At 39.5% G+C, this 23,133-nt stretch overlaps 1 protein-coding gene across 3 annotated transcripts; it reads right to left on the bottom strand.

The window, feature by feature from the left end:
* Positions 1–2,023: 2,023 nt before the first annotated feature.
* On the bottom strand, positions 2,024–21,734 carry LOC148837737 (antiviral innate immune response receptor RIG-I-like). 3 transcript variants are annotated; one of them, XM_088911790.1, is made up of 18 exons: positions 21,146–21,734; positions 17,557–17,691; positions 16,899–17,080; positions 15,644–15,794; positions 14,597–14,683; positions 14,285–14,413; positions 14,053–14,206; positions 12,521–12,779; positions 10,790–10,952; positions 9,489–9,590; positions 8,746–8,903; positions 7,829–7,964; positions 7,414–7,562; positions 6,527–6,617; positions 6,190–6,360; positions 5,629–5,780; positions 3,149–3,346; positions 2,024–2,789 (listed from the first exon to the last, which is right to left on the bottom strand). In XM_088911790.1, the coding sequence occupies exons 1-17, from the start codon at positions 21,240–21,242 to the stop codon at positions 3,161–3,163; spliced, it is 2,502 nt and encodes an 833-aa protein (XP_088767916.1). In that variant the 5' UTR covers positions 21,243–21,734; the 3' UTR covers positions 2,024–2,789; positions 3,149–3,160. The 3 variants fall into 3 exon arrangements, with proteins under 3 accessions (XP_088767916.1, XP_088767913.1, XP_088767915.1); XM_088911787.1 differs by having other exon boundaries at positions 3,197–3,346; XM_088911789.1 differs by having other exon boundaries at positions 3,197–3,346; positions 14,285–14,410; positions 21,146–21,291.
* Positions 21,735–23,133: the final 1,399 nt, after the last annotated feature.

Raw genomic sequence — 23,133 nt, 5'->3', positions numbered from 1 at the left:
GTGATATTGTTTTTTTGAAGTTCAGTATATATCCACCACCTGGCAACAACTGGCTTAGACAAACCCAAGAGTACAACATGATGTTCGTGATAATTTCGCCAAACATATTGTCAGGTGAAATGACACTTCATTACCACCACAAAAGCTGTCTGTCACAAAAACATGATTTTGATGTTTCACTGCCAAGCCATTTCTCATGAATGGACTCCTCACTGCAAAATATTTTCCCTGAAACAATCTGTTACTGTATGTACATGGCAAATTATCTTCCTTGAGTTCCCCACGCCATGGACAACCAAAAATCATTATTAAGATGCAGCAAATGAATGAAATGTTAGTGGTTAAGCATGATCATTGTCTGTTTTTCTGAATACTAACTTATTTCTAAGTCTCTTGTGAAGGGGAAGAGGAAGGGGAGCATCTCATTCCATGAGGAATGCTTGTTTCAGACAGGATATCTCCTGTCTGACAGGAGACTGAATTTGTGCTGACAGAAATCTTGTTTTTTTTTGAATAAGTGGCTTGATACATTAAATTACAACCCAATTGTCAATCTGTACTCACCATATCCAGAATGCTCACAAGTCCTTTTTGCTAATTATATGAGTTACATGCAAAAATAATTTATCCTAAGAAAAATAATAACCCAGTGAAACACTACCACTACACCACTTGTTGGTTAGCATGTACATGTGATACCTGTATTTATCTTTTGAAAAAAAAATTGAAGTGTGATTTTCATTGTGTACCAAGATATAATGTTAACACTAATTGTCTTTGTATTATAAAAAAAAAATAATCTTGGCTCCTGTATCTATTGTCTGCAGTTTTTATTTTTCGTAAACTGACTCCCATGTAGATCTTTTTTGATAGTTTAATTGTCACAGAATACTAGATCTACAATCAAAGGGTGGATCAAGGACGTCTTAGAAGCCACTTAAGGCCCATGTTGAGAATAAAATGTAAGTCCTATGATGCTACACACTAATTAAACGGATAAAAATCACTATAGTAATTCATTCCCCAGTGCAGGTGTAAATCTGGAGAACTGTACCTTGACAAGCTTCTCTCATTTCATGTGCATAGCATAGACTTTCAGCATAACTTTCAACAGTATGAAGCATTTGTAATACAGTCTAGAAAACCTATTTCTGTCTTCCAAATCAAGTTCACATGAGGTAAAGCCATTAAGCATTCAACCATGTCTACTAATTCAACTGAATACCCACTTTCAGCATCGACCAAGAACACTCTGTTACTTAGGAGATGAAGATAGTTTTTTACCCTGAATACAAATGAGTGTTCTGAAAACTACATTTAGCAAGAAAAACAGAGCTTAATGCCTCCTGGTACAGCAATAAAATAAATTGAAGGCTTCTAAATGTTTATTTAGCAATGTGTTTCTGTTGCAGTGGGATACATATTTGTCAATGCAGCTGGTGTCCATTGTGTTTATCATGATGTTATTTAACAGAAGTTAGGAAGGAGGTCAAATTATAATGTTGCACTAACTATAAATACTCACTAGCTGCCCACAACCCTGCACATGTCTTCTCTAGTTCCCCTCTCTCCATTCCAACTTCACTCTTGCAGGTGCCTCCCTGGTTATTTCCTCATAGGTGAGAAGAATTGTGACAGTCCTGATCTTCAACCAGCACTGTCATTTTCTCAGCCAGGTAAGTCAACACCAAAGTATTAAATATGTTGATATTTGTTGGATCGATTCATCATTATTAGAATTTGACTGATCTGCTAAATTGATAGTTGTGATTGTTTTAAATTGTATAGTCAAACAAAGACCTGTGAAATCATCTGTGTTGTTTTCAGTGACAAGTCTCTCCATTATCAACAGTTGATTGCAGGAAACACCTGACTTGATGGATCAACAAATTACACGTTTCAGTTATAAATAAAAAAAACAAACAATAACCAGTATTAGACAAACATTAAGATTCCATGAGTTTGTTAAAATAACGACCCCCAAAAATGCTTTCACATACAGAGATCCAAATGCAGAAAAAAGTACTTCAGTAGAGGTTACGTTTATTTAACTTCATACAAATATTCAACTGAAAAAGCAAAAACATTTCCCACCTTATTTAGAAGCAAACTGGTCATTCAGCTATTTGTGTTCACTTTATTCTATCCATACTTCCATAGCCAGTACTGGTTGTACTGGAAACAATGTCCCCCCTCTGCCTCCCCAGTATGAATTTCCCTTGAAATCCTGAAATCCCACCAGGAAAGAAGAAAGCACCATGCTGTCCCTGTAATTTTCTCTTACTGTCAAAAAAAAGGTCGCCAATGGAAAAGACTTTATGGTTATATTCACATTTGAAAAAACTAACATCACTTTCCCCAGTAAAAGAAATAAAATGCATTTTTACAAGTGATACCATCACTTATTATTAAATCCATGTGAACTGAATATACCATAATGATCTGTGTGAGCTCTATACACTCTGGGCACTGGACCCTTCTGCCACAGAATTATTGCTGCCTGAGACTTCCAGGAAGTTGAATTCCTTGATGATGCCAGGAAAATCCTGCCACTTTTTAAATACTAACTTCTGCTGTGTACGCCTGTTGAGGAAGGCAAATCCATCAGTCTTTAACAAAGGGAAAGACTGTAGACCTTTCCATGTACCCATGATGCCCCAGTCACGGTTGCATTTACCGCAGGATATCTTCTGTTTCATTTCGATGTCATCGTGGCACTTTGGCTTTGGGTGGGGCTTAAGGTTGCAGAGTGAACTGAAAGTTTTACTGATGACAACCCTGTGATGTTCCTGCATTAAAAGAGGAAAGAGACAGCTCTTGAAACATAGCACATATTGAAAACTAAGAACAGAACAATAGAGATTGTTATTCAAAACTTATTGCAAACTTAAATGTTATTCAAAACTTATTGCAACCTAAATGTTTTGTTTAGGCCACGTTTTAGTACAGTTCATGACTCCGAAGCTGATGTGAAGCAGAAAAGGGCACGCATAAGAAATGTTCAGATTAAGCCAAACCTGTCCTGTGTCTGCTCTATGGAGATATAAAAGACTTCAGACTATGATGACAGCCATCTACTGTAGGACATTTTAAAAGCAAAATAAATTTAAAACCAATTTCCAAATCCTAAGTGGGTAGGATCACGAACCTCTTAGTGGCACTAGTCTTTGTGATGCTGCTCTGCTGAGTTAATTACCTGAAGGAGTCGAAGCTCATCAGAGGTGCAAGCTGTGATAAAGCATGTTCCACAGAGTAGGTCATACACATCAGTATGCTTCTTTTTAGAAACTGCCATTTGCCTCTCAAAATCCCTCTTTTTCTTTTCATTCATCTGGATTTTCTTGATCTGACTCACAAGAGGAGAAAAGAATAAGTTGGGGTTTTATTTGCAGCCATGGAAACGCATTGCAAACTTACTGTATTTCCCTGAACCAAATTCTTCCCCTTTTGAACAAGAAACTAACAATAAAAATTAAACGTGTTTGTAAAAAACATTCCTTTTTATCCAGAACCCAATAACACCAGATCATCTTGTGTCCCTCTGATTTCTGAATCGATAAAGTCTTAATGTTTTAACATATTAATGAAATTTTATGAGATGTATATGAATAACTTTCAACAATAGTCTGTATGACTGGCAGAAGGTCATACACACTATGGTGTCACACAGGGTGTGTTCAATGTGGGGGCGGAGCTCACAATAGAGAGTGATGCGTTGCCTCAGCAACCACAGCTGAGGTTCATTACCAGCTGAGGGAGTGAGTGGTAATGAGCCTCAGCTGTGGGAGTGGTTTGAGAGCACGCCGAACACTTCCCTGAGAGAGACTGACTCGGGACTCGGGAGGGAACGGACGTGGGAGAACAGGGCCCCCGTATATGGAGGCTCAGCAGTGAGCAAGCCGGGCCAAAGCAGGACAGCAGAGGATGTGAGATGCTGCTGGAGGGGGTGATGTTAGGAGAAGCTGAACCCTGGTGTGTGACAGTCCCAGAGTCTGGGACTAAACCCTGAAGGGACCAGAAACAGCAACAGTCCTGGGTGGGGATGGTGCAGTAGATTATGGAGCCTTGCAACATCAAGAGATTTCAAGAGACAGCAGCCTGTTAAGAGTATACATGAGAGCAAGGCTGTTAGTGGGCCGCGGTGTGAGAGAGGTTGAGTTTCTTTGTGTTAACATAGAGTGAGTATGAGTTAGAGTATGCCAGAGAGTTTGGTAGCGTTAGCGGAGGGAGTAGCGTTTGTCTGGCTGCCAGCCTCTGGTGAGGAGTGGTCCTCACACAGGGCACAGGGAAGGTGCACCAGCAGCTGCAACTCCACCACCTGGGGCTTGAGAGTGAAGCACCAGGGAGGTCGTGTGTGGATCTTAGTGAGGGAAAGAGTGAGGAGTCTTGGCACTGAGTGACGTGCCCTGAAGAGACTCAGGTTCGTAGTTAGAGAGCTCTGAGTGCATGAGTGAAGTGCTGCAGACTCTGCGTGTGTGAGACCCAGCTTGGTGGCGTCAGGTGAGGGCGCCGGTGGCACAAGGCGGACCTGGAAGTCCGAGGGCTGACCGGTGGTGAGAGAACCAGTAGCCATCATAGCCTGGGAGCAGTAGGCTCTGTGTTGGTGGCTGGGAGCAGGAAGGCTCCCAGCAAGAGTGTCATCAAGGTTACGCTCGTCAAGCCTGGGTAACCACGAGCGAAGGGTGCGGCTCAGTAAGGGAGCCCCATATGGGACCTCGCCCACCACGGGCGAGGTGGCATGGTTGTGGTGCAGAGTTTGGGCCTCGGAATCCGCGAGTGAAGGGCCCAGAGTTCTCAGAGTTTGTGACGCCACACATCTGGGTTACCCAGAGGAAGGGGCCTATGTCAACACCACTCTCGCAGGAGAGTGCCTGTACAGATGTGGAAAAGTTCCTCAGCAGACTAAAAAGGCTGGACATGCCTGTCCGTGTTCAAGTGGCCATCACAACCCCCGGGGCATCACAATTTTGACAAAATCTGTATTCATTTGCTATCCATGATATGTGAAAGGTTAGCATGCAAGTTCTACAAAACTAATATATTTGGCCCATCCAGACAATTTTTAAAGTAGTTAAGCGATCCAAGGATCTGATCCATGTGCTTATCGAAAGAAGCAGGAGTATGTGGTTCAACAACATGGCTGGGTAGATTGTTCCATACTCTCACAATTCAGCTAAACGTTATCAAGGGTTTCCTTTAGCTTTAACAAGCTCTGGAGGCCAGTAACTCCAATGAACATATCCCTGTCATGGTAGGAAGGATGAATAAGACAGAGCACCATAACCACTGTACAAGTTTTCCTTTAACAATTTATAATTCTAAATTCTAAGCCAATGCAATCAGTGAGGTGCTACTGGTGTTTAAAGACTTATATTTTGAAAAAGGAAAATAGATTTGAACCCTTTACTTTGGAATTCCTTTATGAATCTCCTAACAGTGAGCCACAGGTTTCTTAGTAATTGCGCACATCCTCAGCCAAAACCAGACTGGTTTCTGCACTGCTGATATGCACTCCTTGAGATTCCAGGCCTGTTACTGTATTGCATTATATGGATTATAAAAAAAAATATTAAACATTTCTTTAAAAAATGAATTAGAATGCTCCGAGAGAAAATGTTAATATGTTACCTTAGATAAAAAGACTTCATGGTTAACTTTTTGTATTTCCTCAATGGACTCGTACACGATTTTCTCCTGCATGATATTGATCTGCTCTTTCACTGCATGCTCTGTCTTGCTGGTGATAAGAATGCACCGGCTGTCTTTTGCCCTTCCACGGCCTGGAACACAAAGGATGCTTTGATGTAGTGAGACTTGCTTTGTGTGTGATGCACGCGTGCATGTCAATGTGCAGACAAAATGTGCGAAAACCATAAAAATAAACTCCTGACAAACAGAGGTGGGGATAATCTCTAAAATAAGCTATAAGGCAGCTTCACTTAAATCCGACAGTGATAAAACTCTTTCACATCAGGTTTCATTTCAGTAAAGTAATAAATATCAAATAGCTAAAGACTGAGACCCAGTGCGATGTCCCCACAAAGAAAGCATGAGCCTAAAGCAAAGTACTCAAAGAGACATTATGGCTACTGAAAATACAAAATATACTTTGAGAAATGTAGTAAAGATCAAATAAAAAAGAAATCAAAGGAGAAGTGATTTAAAAGTATAGTGATTGAGTTGACTTACCTCTAGTTTGAACCATTTTGATCACATTTCCAACATAGTCATACAGCAGTACCAAATTGCATGTAACAATATCAATTCCTTCATCTGCCACAGAGGTGGCTATCAATATCTTACTGCCTCCTTCACTTTTAAAGGCATCCAGAACAGCTTTTTGATTTGAGAGCGTCATACCTGAGGGAAACACACAGGGACCAAGGCTATCAGTTTTGTATTGTTATGGGGAGCATAAAAAAACCTGCCTTAGTGTCTCCTGACAGACTATTCAGCAAAACCAAGATCAGCAAACCCTACATCTTTAATGAAATGCAAATTGTCCAAAAGTAAGAAACTTCCTTACCTGATATATTGTCTGTTTTTCTGCGACCTATGAGAACCTTTGGCTTGAGGTGAGCTAATGCTGGAGTTTCCAATACCCACTGTTTAATTGCCTATAAAACCGAAAAGAAAAATCATAAATCAGTAGCGATAAAAAACATTTCTCATCTAGTTAATGCAGACCTGGACAAAGGATTGTAAAAAACAACAAGTCTAACAGCAAAGTTTATTTTGAACAAATATTATTTCCTTGATTGCTATTACAATCTCCATCTAATAAACAATTAAATAACTATTATGTAATTTCCCTTCCCACTTATTAACTGCCTCTCTATCTGTAGTTCACATAGTATATCTGGGATTGGGGCAAAAGTGTTTTCCCACAATACCAATTGCAGAAAAAATAGCTTTGATTGATTCTCTTTGTTCCTAGAGTTTCTTCTGGGCCAGTAAAATAATTGAACCCCATGATAAGCAAGGCAAGCCACAAAGTGTACTATGTAGAGTGAAATAATAAAATAAAATTAAATGACAAAATAAAAAAACTGTCCCTGGCCATTACAGAATATGTCAGTATCTGCTGATGGGCACTGACACTCTTGATAGCTCATCCATTTCAGTACCAGATGATGCCACTTTTTAATTCAGAGGTCTCTGCAGTGGAGATGCTAATTTCTCCATTACTTGTCTATGAAACGGTTCTTGGGGTTTCTGCCCTTGCCACCCCTGCCCTGCCAGTTCGTCCCTCACTGCCTGGGTGGGAACTTGCCAGCTGAGCTAAAGGAGACCTCCCTCAGCCCCGGCAGCTGAGATCCCTGTTATACACAGGGGCATATTTGTTACACCTAGAAAAAAGCATCCTTGGTTTTCCGTTCTTTAATGCCCATATGAGAATATATCAGTTCATACCTCTGCCAGTGCTCTGGTTTTGACAAAGAGGATGGTTCTTGTGTTGGGGTTGTACCTGTATTGCTCCTCAAAAACTAACTTCAGGTCCAACAACTTAGGATTCTCTTGAACATTATCGCAGGCCAAGGCCTGCAGATCAGACCTCTTCTCTGCGCAAATACAAAGACACACTGTTGAGACATCACATAGCACTATTCTTGTTTTCACTAGAACAGTATAGGAGCAAAGGCAATAAAGCTTTTTGATTTGCATTTTTTTATTTTATTATCTTCCTGCACAGAGGAGAAGAAAGAAAAACCAATTTTGAGCTTCAAAAATAAAATTAGACACAGCAGCGAGGACAAGCAATTTAAACAGTTTAGCTCAGAGATTAATAACCATTAGAAAAATGATCAGAGTAGAATTTAAACGTTACCTTCAAAAATTCTGGCAAGTTTCTCATCTGTCTCATCAAAATATGCCGGGTCAAGGTTATTAAAATATTTCAGTAAGTACTTTAAAGCATCCACTACACGGGCATCTTCAGATATGATAAGGCAATCATTGTATTTCTGCAGCACAATCATAAAAAAATATTTCGATAGTCATACTGTTTAATGGTTACAAATTCATATTGGAATATACAAATGACCAACCAGTCAATCTTCACAGTGATCACAGTCAATCTTACTAGAAAGAAGGGCTTGACCACGAGTTATCATGGTAGCCAGACAGAACGGTGAGTCAGGCTGGTTAAGACCGAACCCCCTAAACTCTGTTCAGACTAGATTCCTGTATTAGTAAAGTAAAGTGTAAGTAACACAAAGGTACACTTATCACGCCTGCTCAGCATGGCAGGTCATGACTTACTCCCTCATTGAGGATGTTGAGATATGAGAATATGACCAGTGACACATTCATTCTGGATGTGGGTGGAGCGGTGGCACTGTGGCTAAAGATCTGTGCCTGTGGCTGGAAAATTGCTGGTTCAAATCCCGCAGCCAGCAAAGGAATCCTACTCTTTTGGGCCCCTCAGCAAGGCTCCAGAGGTGTCTTATAAATGCCTGACCCTGTGCTCTGACCCTAAGCTTCTCTCTCCCTGTCTGTGTTCCTGTGTGTCTCATGAGATATGTGAAAGCTGGGATATGTGAAAAGACAAATTCCTAATGCAAGAAATTGTATATGGCTAATAAACTGATCTTATCTTATCTCATGGCCCATCTGACCACCATGGCAGCTGGTTCACCATTTAAAACAAGGAAATTGATTTTTTACTCATCAGATGTTTCACCGAATTCAGGTACTTTTGGTATTCAAGGGTACAGAGACCTGGTCCCATTTCTCACCACGTACCCTCAAGTGCTCTGTACAGGTGACCAGCTTCCTGCACACCTGCCTCTCCATCTCCTCATCCTCGAGCTTCAGGACCCGGCAGCTCCTCTGAACCTCCACTATCCACTGCTCGTACATCTGGCTGCCACGTGTGCTCATGGGGATTTTTGTCAAGGCCTCTGGAAAAGAACAAGAGCCTGATATTGCTACTAAATGGTGCAAAAGAAGCCCCCCTCCAGGACATTGAAATGACCATACAAATGTGATACTTGTATGTTGGCTATTGTTGATCACAATGATAGCAGTGTCTACATGCTAAGGAGTTTGAGGGAAGAGAGGGGGCACTGCGTTCTAAACTTCAATAATTCAACTCAATACTCTGAAGAAACCAAAATTCAAGAACCTTCCAACTTCATGGCAGGTTCCTTATTTTGGGAACAGAACAGTCAGTTTTCCAGTGTGTACTGAGTTTGGTGTGCAGACATGCAGATAGTTCCAAGAGTGCGTGAGGTATCCTAAATCCTTGAAAAATGGAAAGGAACTTATACTTGAACTTGTGTGATGACAAATTAACAAATGTTAACGGCCTCCCCATACAGCCCTGCAGAAAATGCTAGAGAGAAGGTTTTTGTATGTAACGTCTGGGGTTTTCAATGGTTGTTAATGTACAAAAACTGAAGGAGGCTATGAAGATGTGGGTAAGCTTTTGGTATAACATAAAATGTTTCAAAGAATTTCAAATTTCTTTGTGCACTCTCACTTACCTAGATTGTATGTTTTTGCCACAATGGACTCCACATGAGCCATCAGTCCCAACACAATATCCATGAATGGGTTGCAAGCCCGAGACTTCACAATTCTCGTATCTGACAGGAGAAGAAGGATGGAGACATTAAAACACTCCACAACGACATACATCTTCACACTGAAGAGTAGGAAATCAATACACAAAATCAGTTTTAGGACAAGTGAGTCTAGCGCAATTGTTGGGATCAGAAAAGATGGTAGAAGCAATTTTATGTAAGTGCAACATGTAGATCACCATCACTTCACTTGTTGAGATTTTGTAATTATGGATATAATCTAGGATAAATCTCTAGGGTGCACCCAAGAATTAGGATACTGAAAGGATTATGGAGTGTTTTAGTCAAAATTTGGCTTAACCCTCTTGGCTGAGGGCTAACCTCCTGGCCACAGGACAAGGAGGCTGGGACCTCCATTCAGAGTGAGGAATGACCAAGGGGCAGCTGCAAATGTGGAGATGGGGTTGAGGTGGGATACAAAAAGACGTATGTGAGAGAGATGGGGATAACGTATAGGATTTATAATGTTTTAGGAAATTATTCAGGTGTGATTAATTATTACTGAGAGCCGACTCCGATTGAACTAGGCTGTTGTCATCCCTCCCAAACTTTCAGGTTTCAGATAAACGCCATCAAGTGTCCTTTATTTGACTCTTTAGTCCCTTTTTTCAACCCTAATGAACATTTTGTTTATTTAAAAAGCCATTTAAAAAGATCTCACAGCAGCGTCTACAGTATATTTGTTGAGTGGAACATTCCAAGTAACCAGTCTGACAGAAAAAAATCTCACCACCTGCAGTTGAACGTTTATAATATAAGGAAACAGTGACTCAAAAATGTTAAGCAGAGAACACCACAACGCTTTTGGTTGTAACAAAAAAGGGTCATTATCACACTTTTCAGTTGTAGACAATAAATTGGAAATAGATGCTCCTTTTTTGCCCTTTGGATTAAGAAAACATGAGATAAACCTGGCTTGGAGATATCCACATAGGAAATAGAAGGTTAATTGTATTTTCAAAAACAGGACTAATGCTAATGTGGCCAGTTCCAAATATAATTTATGGTACAATATTTACTATAAAATGTTTATATTATTATATAATTATATATTGCCAGGAATTAATTAATATTTTTTTTCTTTTTATATATAGTTAATTAGTATCTTTATTACATGCAAATTAAATCTTAAATCTTCTTTAAAAAGTCCTATACTAAAAAAATAAAAATAAAGAAAAGAACCTTGCTGAAAAATGGTTTACCTTTGTGTGGTACAATGACGTGTGCTCTGAGCTCCTCCACATGCTTGATGACAGTGGAAATGGTGTCAGTGTCCAGACTAGCACACAGGTTGTAAATATGCTCACGGATGCCATGCTCATTCTTGGATTTACCAGTTCCAACAGATGCTGTTAAACCGACAATCTGGAATGAACAAAAGGAGGTCAGTAAATCAGCAGTTCAGGACTGTTTTTAAAAAGCATAGTATCTGTACTTTTGAGAGCCTGACTGGATATACCATGCAGCTCACAAATGGCAACCCACTGAAGCTCAGCAGGTGTAAGCCTGGTCAGTATCTGGATAGGAGATCTCCTGGAAAAACTAATGTTGCTGCTGGAAGAGGTGTTAGTGGGACCAGTACGGGGTGGTCACTCTGCAGTCTGTGTGGGTCCTAATGCCCCAGTACAGTGACGAGGACACAATACTGTAAAAAGGCACCGTCTTTCAGATGAGACGTAAAACCAAGGTCCTGACTCTATGCAGTCATTAAAAATCCCAGGCTGTTTCTCGAAAAGAGTAGGAGTGTTGCCAAATCCTGGCTAAATTTCCCATTGGACTTTACCAATCATATGGGGATACCAATTGGGATTATAAACCTCCTTATAATCCCCATTTATGACTTGGGTTCATCACTCGGTTCTCCTCCCCACTGACAGCGGGTGTGTTTTGTGAGTGTACTGGTGCACTATAGGTGCTGTCGCATCATCCAGGTGGGTGCTGCACATTGGTGGAGGGGAGTCCCCATTACCTGTAAAGCTTTTTGAGTAGAGTGCTACATAAGCGTAATTATTATTATTGTTGTTAAGTAGCAGTAGTAACCTATGAGAATGTGACTTAGTGCATTCTCTTGTACGATGCCACAACAAGCAAAACTGTTTTTTTTTAAATGGCTCTTAAGGTGTGACAGCACATTTGGAGTTGATAAAAGATTAATCAGCATTGATTTGATTTGTACTATTTGATTTTTTGCAGTTTTATGGAACTTGAGCTGTAAAATATTAAGGGGTGCCATGATAGTGGACATTGTTATCACAGTATTGCCTTTGAAATAATCTTCATACTGACTTGAAGAAGAGGCTTGAATGCATCATTGTTCCATAGGGGAAGGTCACTGTGGGATCACAACTGTTTACAGCTGTTTCTTGTGACAAGAGAACAGTGTTTCCATACAGTTCCTCTTCAGAGCACTGATCGTACTTTAGAAATTACAGTTGTTTGGATAACGTATTTCACATAACCTAAGTTCTGAACTCAACTAGGAGACGAAGACAAAGAGTACCGTAAGGATAATGTCAGATGTAAATGTCAGATGTTCTGAGAACAAACTACAAGGATTACTTCAGTTTATTTTCAGCCCAAACTGCTGCTTAATGAACAGCTGTATTTTAGAAGTATTTTTGTGAAGATACTTCTTGTGCAATGTTTTGGAAAACTCGTAAGCAGTGTACAGTAGCTACCCCGTTTTGATTGTAAGTGACTGGAAGAGGTCAGTTAGGCAGCAGCTCAAATAGAGCTTAGGTTTTAGTTTTGGTGTTTTGCTTGGTTGTCGATTTGCCACACTGTAAATACATTGCACTGATTTTGGAACATCATGGCTATATCTGTCTATCTATTTTCCTGGACCTACCTATGTTAAAGATCCCATTATGACAGTCCAATACCGGATTGTCACACCATGTAAACAGTGATTGAATTAATTCTGGTAACACAACCTGTGGGAGTGGTGCTGCTGGGTTTCCCAGCTTGGTGTCCATGTATATTTTCATGATAGCACTGTAGGAGTGATTCTTGATTGTGTTGTGGCACTCGTCGAAGAAGATGAGGGTGAAAGTGGACAACCCGGGGATGTTGTAATTCTCCAGGTTCATCTCCAGGATCTTGGGAGTCATCACCACGATGTCGTAACTCTCCACGCCAACAGAAACTGCCATGGCTGAAGTACTTTCTCCAAAGAGACCAGTTACTTCATACCTACAGATCCAGAAACCACAAAACATTATTCCTCCAGCAGAAGGATGATACATCAACAACTATGGTCACAAAACTGGTATGAAACAAGAAAGAGAACATATTTCTATATACTGTAACATACAGATGGGAAATTAAATGAAAAATTACTTACAGAATGGTGTGAAACAAGGAATACGAGTAACTGTTATATGAGTTTTCCTTTATACAACATAGTACTTCCTGTTTTTCTTCATTTTATTTAATGAGCAGATTTTTAAGCCTATGAGCTGGGCTCTTTCTAAAGCACTGCTGAGCAACTTCGTTTCTTATATCTTAGCAGATGAGGAATTTAGTTTTTATTTTTTCATTAAATCTGATTTTTTTTATCATAAACGCTTGTGTGTGTTAAATGCATATAGTACAGGGTAGAACCTAATGTTTATCCATTTGCTAACACCTGTTACAATGTGGCTACTGTACTGTAAATAAGCAGGAGCGTTATTGTTTACTATCTGTTGTTTATGCTTTGGCTAACTACTATAAGCATGTTACTCAAATAATTAACCAGTAATGGAAATGTTTTCAACTTTTGTCCTGTGATGCATTAAGGTGAAATTTGGAATATGGAAGCATTGACCACCTTTTTCACGACTGAACAGTACAAAGGCAGAGGGATATGCGGATATGGGAACGTGAATTTCTTCCTAAGCCAATTTCAGGAACGGTAAAAAAGTCACCTCCTTTCCTCTAAACTTAAAATGTACCTGTTAGTAGTTAGTACTGGGTCACACTCCCCAGTATCTCTTTGTCTGAGCCCAAATCAAGTACATCAAAACCAGTACTTCTGGTTTTTATTTTATTCTTAAAATCTCGAGGCTGTTGAGGGTTTTATGCTGTGCTCTGTTGCCACCTGCTGGACATTCTATGCAGGTCCTTGACATTGGTACTGTACTGCAGAAGTTCTATTAGTGTCATTTTACATTTCGCATGTAGCAAAAGGTCCTGAAAAAATACTGCAAAGCCTTTGCTCTATGGCATAGAATAGATTAAAGAAGAAATAGAAGCACCCTTGTATACTATAGAATGAAAATGTGAAAATGTGAAATCACTGGGAACTGTTTCAAACAATATTTAAAGTTTGTAACTTGTAGGAAGAGTAGGACATCCATATAGAAAAGCTAATTCAACTATATAAAGACAAGACATATAAAGCCAATATGTCTAGTTATGCTAATTATGTTCCAGATATAATACAAACATCAGAAAACAAGGGTTGCAATAGTACAAAACTTACTCTGTGTTACCAAAGTACTTCTGAAACAGGTCCATCTGTTGCTGGCAGAGTGGGATAGTGTTTGCCAAGAAAGCAACTTTCTTCTTCTGTTCCTCTGTGCCCTGTTTCAGGTGCTGCGAGCAGATCTCAACTGCAACAACAGTCTTCCCAGAACCTAGTCAAACAGATGTCTTATGAGCCAGATGACACATTAACCCGTTGAAAAGATAATGAGAATCTTGGGTGTTCTCACCTGTCGGAGCACATATGATGGTATTTTTGCCTTTCAGAGCTGGTTCAGCTAATTCCACCTGATAATCTCTCAGTTTAGCCAGCCTGGGGGCGACTTCAAAGTCATACCTTGGTTTTTTAAGTGCTGCTTCTTGTGGATCGTAGAAAAAGAAAAATAATAATGTCATCAGTTTCCTATAATATAGTTTCCTGTTTCCTTTATAATTCACAAATCAGAGTGATCATGCAAGCAGTAAAACATCAGATTATTGTCACACAGATTCTCATTCATAACATTACTTATTTTGTCCTTATTAATCATGAAAAGACTAACCTGTGTTAGGGTCTAAACTTTCCATTTCTGCTTCTTCACTGTAAGACATTTCCATTTCTTGTACATCCCAACTCTGGTCATCAGCATCTGAAAATTAAAACCAAAGGCAAGTTTTAGTGATCACCTGGAAACAGTGATTCAGCATTTGCAAAAAGGATTAACATCTTTCTGTAACATTAACAAAATAATTTCTGTTAAACTTAAGGAGGACAAAAAGACATAGGGAAATGGAGTCACTGTTAGTAAGCATATACTAACAGCACTGTTAGTGCCTTCTTCTTCTTTGTAATTTCTGTTTTAAAATGCCTGGGCACCCCTGAACAGCTAATTATCTCTTCACTGAAGTGTTCTTGAGATGCTGGCTGAATATAAACATGCTCTTTGTTCCACAGAGAAACCATTTCTATTTTCAGAGAAAGCGATATTTTAAATAAGTATTCCAAAGGTGAAACTAGAGTCTGGTTGCCTAAAGCTGGTAAATAGTTTGGAGGAACTTTGCTCATTTTTGAGGTTTTCTAAAACCTCGGGGTCCTGAAATTGATCATGACCCTGCAAGTCCTGATCAATTTCACAAAGCTTGACTTTAACAAGACAGGCCCTTGCCAGTTCGGGAAACTCAGGACATTAGCCTTCCCATGTGTACACCTTGCCTTAGGAGGAATATTTATCTTAGGCAATTTTGCTGAAGTCTTCAGCATATACTTTTTAATATGACGGTTACCTTATTACGGATGCTCGACATAATCAATGATTACTTCCAAACCCTTTGTCTGTACTTTGTACAAGAAAATAATATTTTAAAACTTTAGATTGAAATGTATATAAGAATTAATGAAACACACACCTACTACATGCACTGCAAAACACCCACAGTCTCTAAATACACGCATAAACGTTAGAATTAAGGGTTTGCGTCTAGACAACCTAGACATACCTGCATATAATAAATGTATATTTATTGAAGTTGCTGACTTCAACAGACACAGCATTAGCCTTTTTTTCTAGATTGAAGAGATTTACAGTAGACAATAAAACATTTGTTCTTACCATCTCGTTCATCCAGGACACTAACTAAACTTGAATACCTGCCAGCGGCCAGCGAATCCACAAAGGCTTTAAACCACTTGGGACTGTCTGACCTGAGCAGAAAATCTAACAGTTTGGACATTCCATGATGTGCTCCAAATCGTTCTGTTACCTGATTAAAGAGGTCATCAAGAACCATTTTAGTAAGACATTCAAAAGTGTACATAGACATGTGCAACAACAAAGCTAATGATTTATTTTGATTAATATCATGTGTTATTCAATTGGTCAGCATTTGCCATTTGACACTCACAGAGCTCCACAGTGCCCTACAAAAGAGTTTGGGCAGATTGGCAAGCAGTGCATCTTTCTCACTGACAATCATCGCAAGATTACAGGTGCTCAGCATGGCAATCCAAGGAAATCCTTACTCAAGATAGCCCGACCACAATGGCTGGCGCTCAGCTGGGAACTCGATCAGTGTCTCTCATGATGCAGCTACAGCTCAAACCAGTGAATTCTGGATTATAAGGCTGATACTCTTGGAATGATACAGGCAGCAGCTATATCACCCTGCAACTCACAACTGGCACCCCACTGAAGCTTAGGAGTTGTACGCCTGGTCAGTACCTGGACCTACTGGACCTCTAAGAGATCCTCTGAGACCTCCTGGAAAAACGAAGGTTTAGTGGGGCCAGTAGGGGGTGCTTACTCTGCTGGCTGTGTGGGTCCTAAAGCTCCAGTATAGTGACAGGGGCACTATACTGTAAAAAGGCGCCATGCTTTGAATGAGATGTTAAACCAAGGTCCTTAATCTCTGTGGTCATTAAATATCCTAGGGCATTTCTCAAATAGAGTAGTGGTGTTACCCCAGCTGCCTGGCAAAACTTCCCATCAGCCTTTAGAAATCATGGCCTCCTAATATATGAATTGGCTTCATCACTCTTCATTTCTTCCCCACCGACAGCTGATGGGTGGTGAGTGTACTGGCGCACTACAGTATGGCTGCTGTCACTTCATCCAGGTGGGTACTGCATATTGGTGGTGGAGGGGAGTTCCCATTACCTGTAAAGCGCTTTGAATGTACGTCCAGAAAAGCACTACATATGTGTAAGAAGTTATTATTATTATTAAGCAAGAATGGAACCATAGAACAATGGCAGTTTTATCACAAAATCAGCAGTTCTTTGAAAATAACTTTGGAAAAAAGGGAAACAAATCACAAGAAACCCTGAAGCAAAAATGCTTGACTACATCATTATTTATGCACACTTACCTGCTCTATCTCCTCCCTCTGGGCTTGTAACAGCCCCTCATGGAGGTGCAAAAGAATGTCCTTGGGGTGGACATCATGTCGCAGTGAGGGACTTAACTTCCTCACCAGCTCCTTGTTTACATTTGCTTTCTCTATTGCTGTGAAATCACTGGACTCCAGGGCTTCTGAAAGGTCATTGTAACCTAGGCAACAGGAGAAAGACCTACACTGTGAGAACAGAGACACCCTATTGGGATTGGCATGGGCGGGGCAATTCCAGAGAGTGGTAAATATTTGAGAAACTGTTGGGAAATCTTGGCTCAAATACCAGCCTGTCCACCATTTTAACAACACTTCTTTATTACAGACTGCCTTCATTCTTTTACATTACAGTGTAATTAACAAATAATTCCATTACAATTAAGAAACTAACATAATTAACTCTTTCACCAAATGTGATAACCTTTACATCAGAATCAAATTACCCCTTCTCATTTGACCCTCCACATAAAATGACACTTTACACTTTACACAACAGCTGAACAAGGTAAATTCATATAAAAAGCAGAGGACAAAACAATAATTTGCAAGTTTGCGGTCTACAGCTTTTGTATTTGCATGGGGATGTGGTTGAATATATGAGATCTTTATGAAAGACAAGAGGGACCAAATTACATACCAGCATTACTGAGACTGTCAAGGAACATGCGGTACCAGCCTGGTGCCTCCACGCTGAGGATTAGATCCATCAGGAGCGAGGCTGCCTGGGTCAGGCCTTCCTGGGTTTCTCGGGCTTTGATGCGCTCGACCTCATCTGGGAAAAGCACACACAGTAAATCTCGTCTTTGAGGGAACAGTGGGGTGCAGAAAGGAGATTAAACATTTGGTCTCAATATCACCACTGTCCTCAAATATTCACGACTCCCCAGTTGAGAGCATGGGTAATTTCTATTGCTGGTTACAGACTGAGCAAAGCCCAGATATACATTATTCCCAGGAAGGGTTGCAATAACCCAGAGTGTAAGGTAAAACTACACCCTGAATGGGATGCCAATCCTTTGCAGTACAAGCACACACACATGGACAATTTGAAGATACCATTAGCCTTTATCTTTAAGTAAAATAAAACCTTAGTTACCAATTGCTAGCTATGCAAATACAAAACATGAAGAAGAAGATTCCCAGAAGCCAGGTACCCTATAGGTATATTTTTTTTCGACTGTGGGAGGAAACCCATGCAAGCACAGGAAGAATATACAATATATACAGTACATAACATATAACTCCACACAGATGGCACTGAATTCATCCCCGATGAATCCAGTGCCCCACTGCCGAGAGGCAGCAAAGCTAACCACTGCACCACCCTGCCATTCCTAATTAACTCAATCTGTTCTAAAACTGTAATGTGTTGCTACAAAATAAGCTGTTCCACTGGTTATAATTATATACCCTGCGAGAACCAAAATGAATATGTGAATCAATATGTGAACGCTGCAACAGATCACAATGTGAAGAGCCAAAGTGCTGCACCCCTGTGTGACATGAACAGCAGATTGAATAAAGTAGGGCTGTAAGCATAAATGATCATACAAATCTCACACAGATAGCACCGCAACAAAACAGTAGGTCCCTGAGTGCATTTACTGGATTTAGTTCATATGTTCTCCCTGTGTTCTCATGGGTTTCTGAGAGGTCCTTCCACAGTCCAGAGACGTACTTGTAGGCTAATTGGGTTCTGTAACAAATGGCACTGGTGTCAGTTTGTGTAAGTATCCTGTCCAGGGAGTATCCTGCTTTGTATCCTTTGCTTGCTGCGATAGACTTTGGCTCCCCTGCCAGCCTGTGTTGGATAAAGCAGTGAGAAAATGGCTGGATGGCCTTAATATTGGCATCACTGTACTTAGAGTACTCCATACACACTGAGATAAAAGTACAGAGAATAAAGTTTTTAAGTCATATTTCTATACATTTTTCCTTACTTGGATGTTAACCTTTTTCCTTGGTCTTATTTAACTGTACCTTAAAGACTTGCCGGATTTAAATCCATGAGAGTTATAGATGGTCCATGCTCAGCTAATACAACCCAACAAATTTTCCTTTACTTTACTACTGCCAAGAGTAGCTTCACACATTTATCCTGCAAAAATCTCACGCATCTTAGACACAATATGGTATTGCCATTGTCAGTACCTTGCAAAATTATTCAGTTTGTTCCAATATCCAATTTTGTTGAATAACAAATTATGGGTACACAATTTTCTAAAGTACAAAGAAGATTGAAAAAAACACTTAAGTGGCAAAACTTGAAAATTGCTGTATATCAATGATTCCCAACCCATGTGATGTAACTCAAGCTAGTTTGAAAATATGCATCGATGAGGTGGCACAGAGGCACAGCACTGGGGCCCTTGATTCAATTCCAGACCTTGGGTGCTATCTGTGTAGACTTTGTATGTTCTCCCTGAGTTCACATGGGTTTTCGCTGGGTGCTCCAGTTTCCTCCCACAGTCCACAAAAACATACTGGTAGGCTAATTGGCTTCTGGGAAAATTGGCCCTGGTACAGTATGAGTGTGCATGTTTGTGTCCGTGTGCACACTGCGATGGACTTATTTCCCACACAGGGTGTATCCTGCCTTGCACCCGTTGCTTATTGGGATATGTTTTGACTACCCTACGACACTAAATTGGATGAAGCAATTAGAAAATGAATGGATGGAAAAACTGCACCATCCCAGTGTGCACAGTTGGTAGTCTTTTCTGTAGCTAACATATTTACATCAAGGATTCACAGCTGTAATTGCTGCCAAAGGTACCTTGATCAAATATTGACTCAGGGGGTCAGTACTTATGCAATGAACATATTTTAGTTTTTGATTTTTGTTGACATTTACGTTTTTGCCTATAAAATAATCAGTTGGAGCATTCAAAGTTTCATTAAAATATTCACTTTGAAAAACGCATACATCACTTGTAATAAAAAAAAAACTTCATTGGAAGGGGGTGAATATTTTTGGAAGGCATTGTATATGATTTCTTATTTTTTTCTGTTTTCCATCTTACACCTTATGTTTTTGCTACCTGCATGAAACACTCAACACCTTGCAAAACATTCAGTTTTGAGGAGAGGATAACATGAATAAATTCACCTTGAGAGTGTTTTGTTTCCTGAATTGCAGGAAGGTTTATATACAGTATATGCGTAAATGGATATCCAAACATACAACGACAGATGAACAAATACAACAAACCAAACAATATCGATGACATAAATACCAATTTTTTTTTTGCTATCACGCAAAGTTCTGAAACAAAGTGAAGCTGAAAATAACGACTACATATTTTGAGTATATGCACTAGGAACGCTTTATAGAATCGTTCAACTGTCAGCCCAGTTAAACCTCTCGGAAATTCGTATTCAATCTGCCACTATCAAACAGTACAATGTTACAGTCGACATTGTACAACCCTAATACTGTACTTTGTGAAATTTAGTATAAGACAAAATTTCGTGAAACATATTAAAGCTTAAATATACATCATTTATAATTCAATACTATTGGATATTTTGTAGGCAAATACATAGTGGTGACTTACAGAGCAAAACATTATATGTTATTTTCCGAACACCATCAATTTACTCAGCGTCCATTAGTGTTTTCTGTACAACACTTTGTTGTCAATACGGGTTAGTTTGGGTGTGCGTAAACCAAGCTGGTGAACAAGCTTGTCACTGCAATATATAATTCACATTGATCAGAATTCTCAAGCCTTTTAATCACAACTGAACTATGCGTGAGCAGTCAATATGTGTTGAAGTACGTAATGCGTCATATTTACCTACTATTATATAGTAGGTATATAATTAGGTAGGTATATGATTATATAATCAACTAATTGACTTATGGTCCTCATCATTTACATCGTCATTTTTTACTCTCTACACGCTTATACAAATAAAAGGCACGTTCTTGTATTACAAATTACAGATGAAAAGTAACTGTCAGCTATCAACTGTCAAAATTGCTAAAACGTCAGTACAATGTAGCATTATCATTGTATTTGTGTATGTCCGCACAAATTCAGGTGCACACAACAGTAATTCAATATCTATTTAAGTCTAAATATCCAGCAATTATCTTTTTCAAATGACTACGACTTTAAAAATACCGATCTTGCGTTAATTCATATTTTAATACCCTTAGACAATTACTAGCTAAATCTACAGTACACTAAATGCTTGAAAATGAAAATACGTTAACATACCTGGTTTAAAAAAATCCAGGTACTGCAATATACACGACGGTTGAATTATTTCAGTTATATATTTTTTATATCGCTGTAAAATCTCTTTTTCACTCATCTTCTAATGAGTCTGGAAAAGAAGTACAATGGTTCCTCTTGTCTCTTCAGTGAAGTTTCGTTTCCCCAGATCGTCCAAACCGGTCATACAAGTATTGCTTTCACTTTTGTATAATAGCCCTACGTCATCTGCCAAGCTTAATATTCTTTTTCACTTATACACTACTTCCCCAAACCGGATCATAACCCGTAACCGGTTTTTTTCAGTTGCTTTTTAATGTAGCGGTGTTTTATTTTGGTGTAGTCAAAATGCTATAGTCACAAGTCCAGTATAAAAAAAACAACAAAGTTCAGTCATATCGCATCATTTGCTTTTATCATCAGTTTGTTACCTGTATCTGCTATGTGACAATTTCACAGATAGCATCCACAGATCGCAGGATACTTTAGCTTTTTAACTTTGTACTTTGTAGCAGACTACGCTACCTAATAATTTTAAGGGTGCTAGTTCTCTCTTTCCCTGCAGCAGGTTCTTTATATCTCCCAAACCACCAGTGCACCCACATATACAAGACAAGACAGTAACCCTACAGAGCATCCCTTTAAATTACAAAGAATTTAGCAGTTACAATATATCTCACTGCCTACCCCACACACAGACCAGAACATAACCCATCCACAAGGGACACACACAGACAAGCACAAGAACCCCATGGACCCCAATTACCAAAGCCAAATGTCCCAAACGAGAAGCCCAGCATTGCTGTTGTCCAAAATCAGCTCCAGTGATCTGACATGCTTTCTTCCTCCACAGACAAGAAACTCCTTTAGTTGTCTTATGCAATCTCTTCAGTCCCTGCCGTCCCGAACAAAGTGGCTCCTTACGACAGAGAGAGGAGTTTTTTTGCTATGTACATGTATGCTAGGAATTGTAGTTGTGCTGTTCTCTCGGGATGTACACAGTACAATACCAAACAGTAAATAATAAATAACAACAGTACAACAAATCACACCAACATACAGGGGGTAGTACAGAACAATAAACACAGAGGAAATGTTTGCACTCTGTGACACTAATGCTATTTACACTAAATACAGAATTTTACCTCCTGGATGCAGCCATGGGTTCAGTTCTGGACTGGGAGTGCTACCTGCATGGAGCTTGCATGTTTGCCTCATGTTCATGTGGGTTTCCTCCAGGTGCTCCAGTTTCCTCCCGCAGTCCAGAGATATACTGGTAGGCTTCTGAGAAACTTGCCCTGTGTGAGTGCGTTTGTGTCTGTCCTGCGATGGACTGGCATCTCCAGGCTGTATGCTGCCCTGCACCTGTTGCTTGCTGAGATAGGCTCCCTGTGACCTTGAATGGGATGAAGCGGTTTGGAAAAGTGATGTATGGATTCAATTCTCCTTTCCACCTCTCTTGTGACCTTTCTGATACCAATTTGTGCCTGGGATTGCATTGTATTCCTTTTTATTAACTGAATGCTGTTATTTTTGTAAATACTTTTATAAAGTGCTTTCAGTTTGATTTGTTAAACAGGATACTGCTTTTTAGCTTTTGATTAATTCACTATTGGGATAAATCTATATTTAAATCTATGTCGGTTTCATGAAGAATCTGTTAAAACTGTTACCATCCTCTATAAAACTATTTGATTGTATTTCTCTTATGCTTTGTCTCATTTCATAAAGGTCTGTGATAAAGTACAATTTTGATTTAGACAGATTCAAAGTATACTTCAAAGCTTTAAATATGATCACGGTTCCCTTATGGTTCCTTCTTCCCTGTTTTACCTCACTCTTAGTTGTTAGAAAACAGGAACATTTCCTCCTGTAGCTTATTAGACAAACTGAGAAACATCATTGTCATTAACCATGTGCATTTCTGCTGCTGATATTCCTATATGCTTTTTGCAGTCTATGTATGAACAGGTGAAATCCACCATAAGAAA

The sequence above is a fragment of the Atractosteus spatula genome, chromosome 3 (assembly GCF_055471065.1).
Source record: "Atractosteus spatula isolate fAtrSpa1 chromosome 3, fAtrSpa1.hap1, whole genome shotgun sequence".
Classification (NCBI taxonomy): domain Eukaryota; kingdom Metazoa; phylum Chordata; class Actinopteri; order Semionotiformes; family Lepisosteidae; genus Atractosteus; species Atractosteus spatula.
Note: the sequence above shows the minus strand (reverse complement) of the source record. Positions and strands in the feature narration are given on the sequence as shown.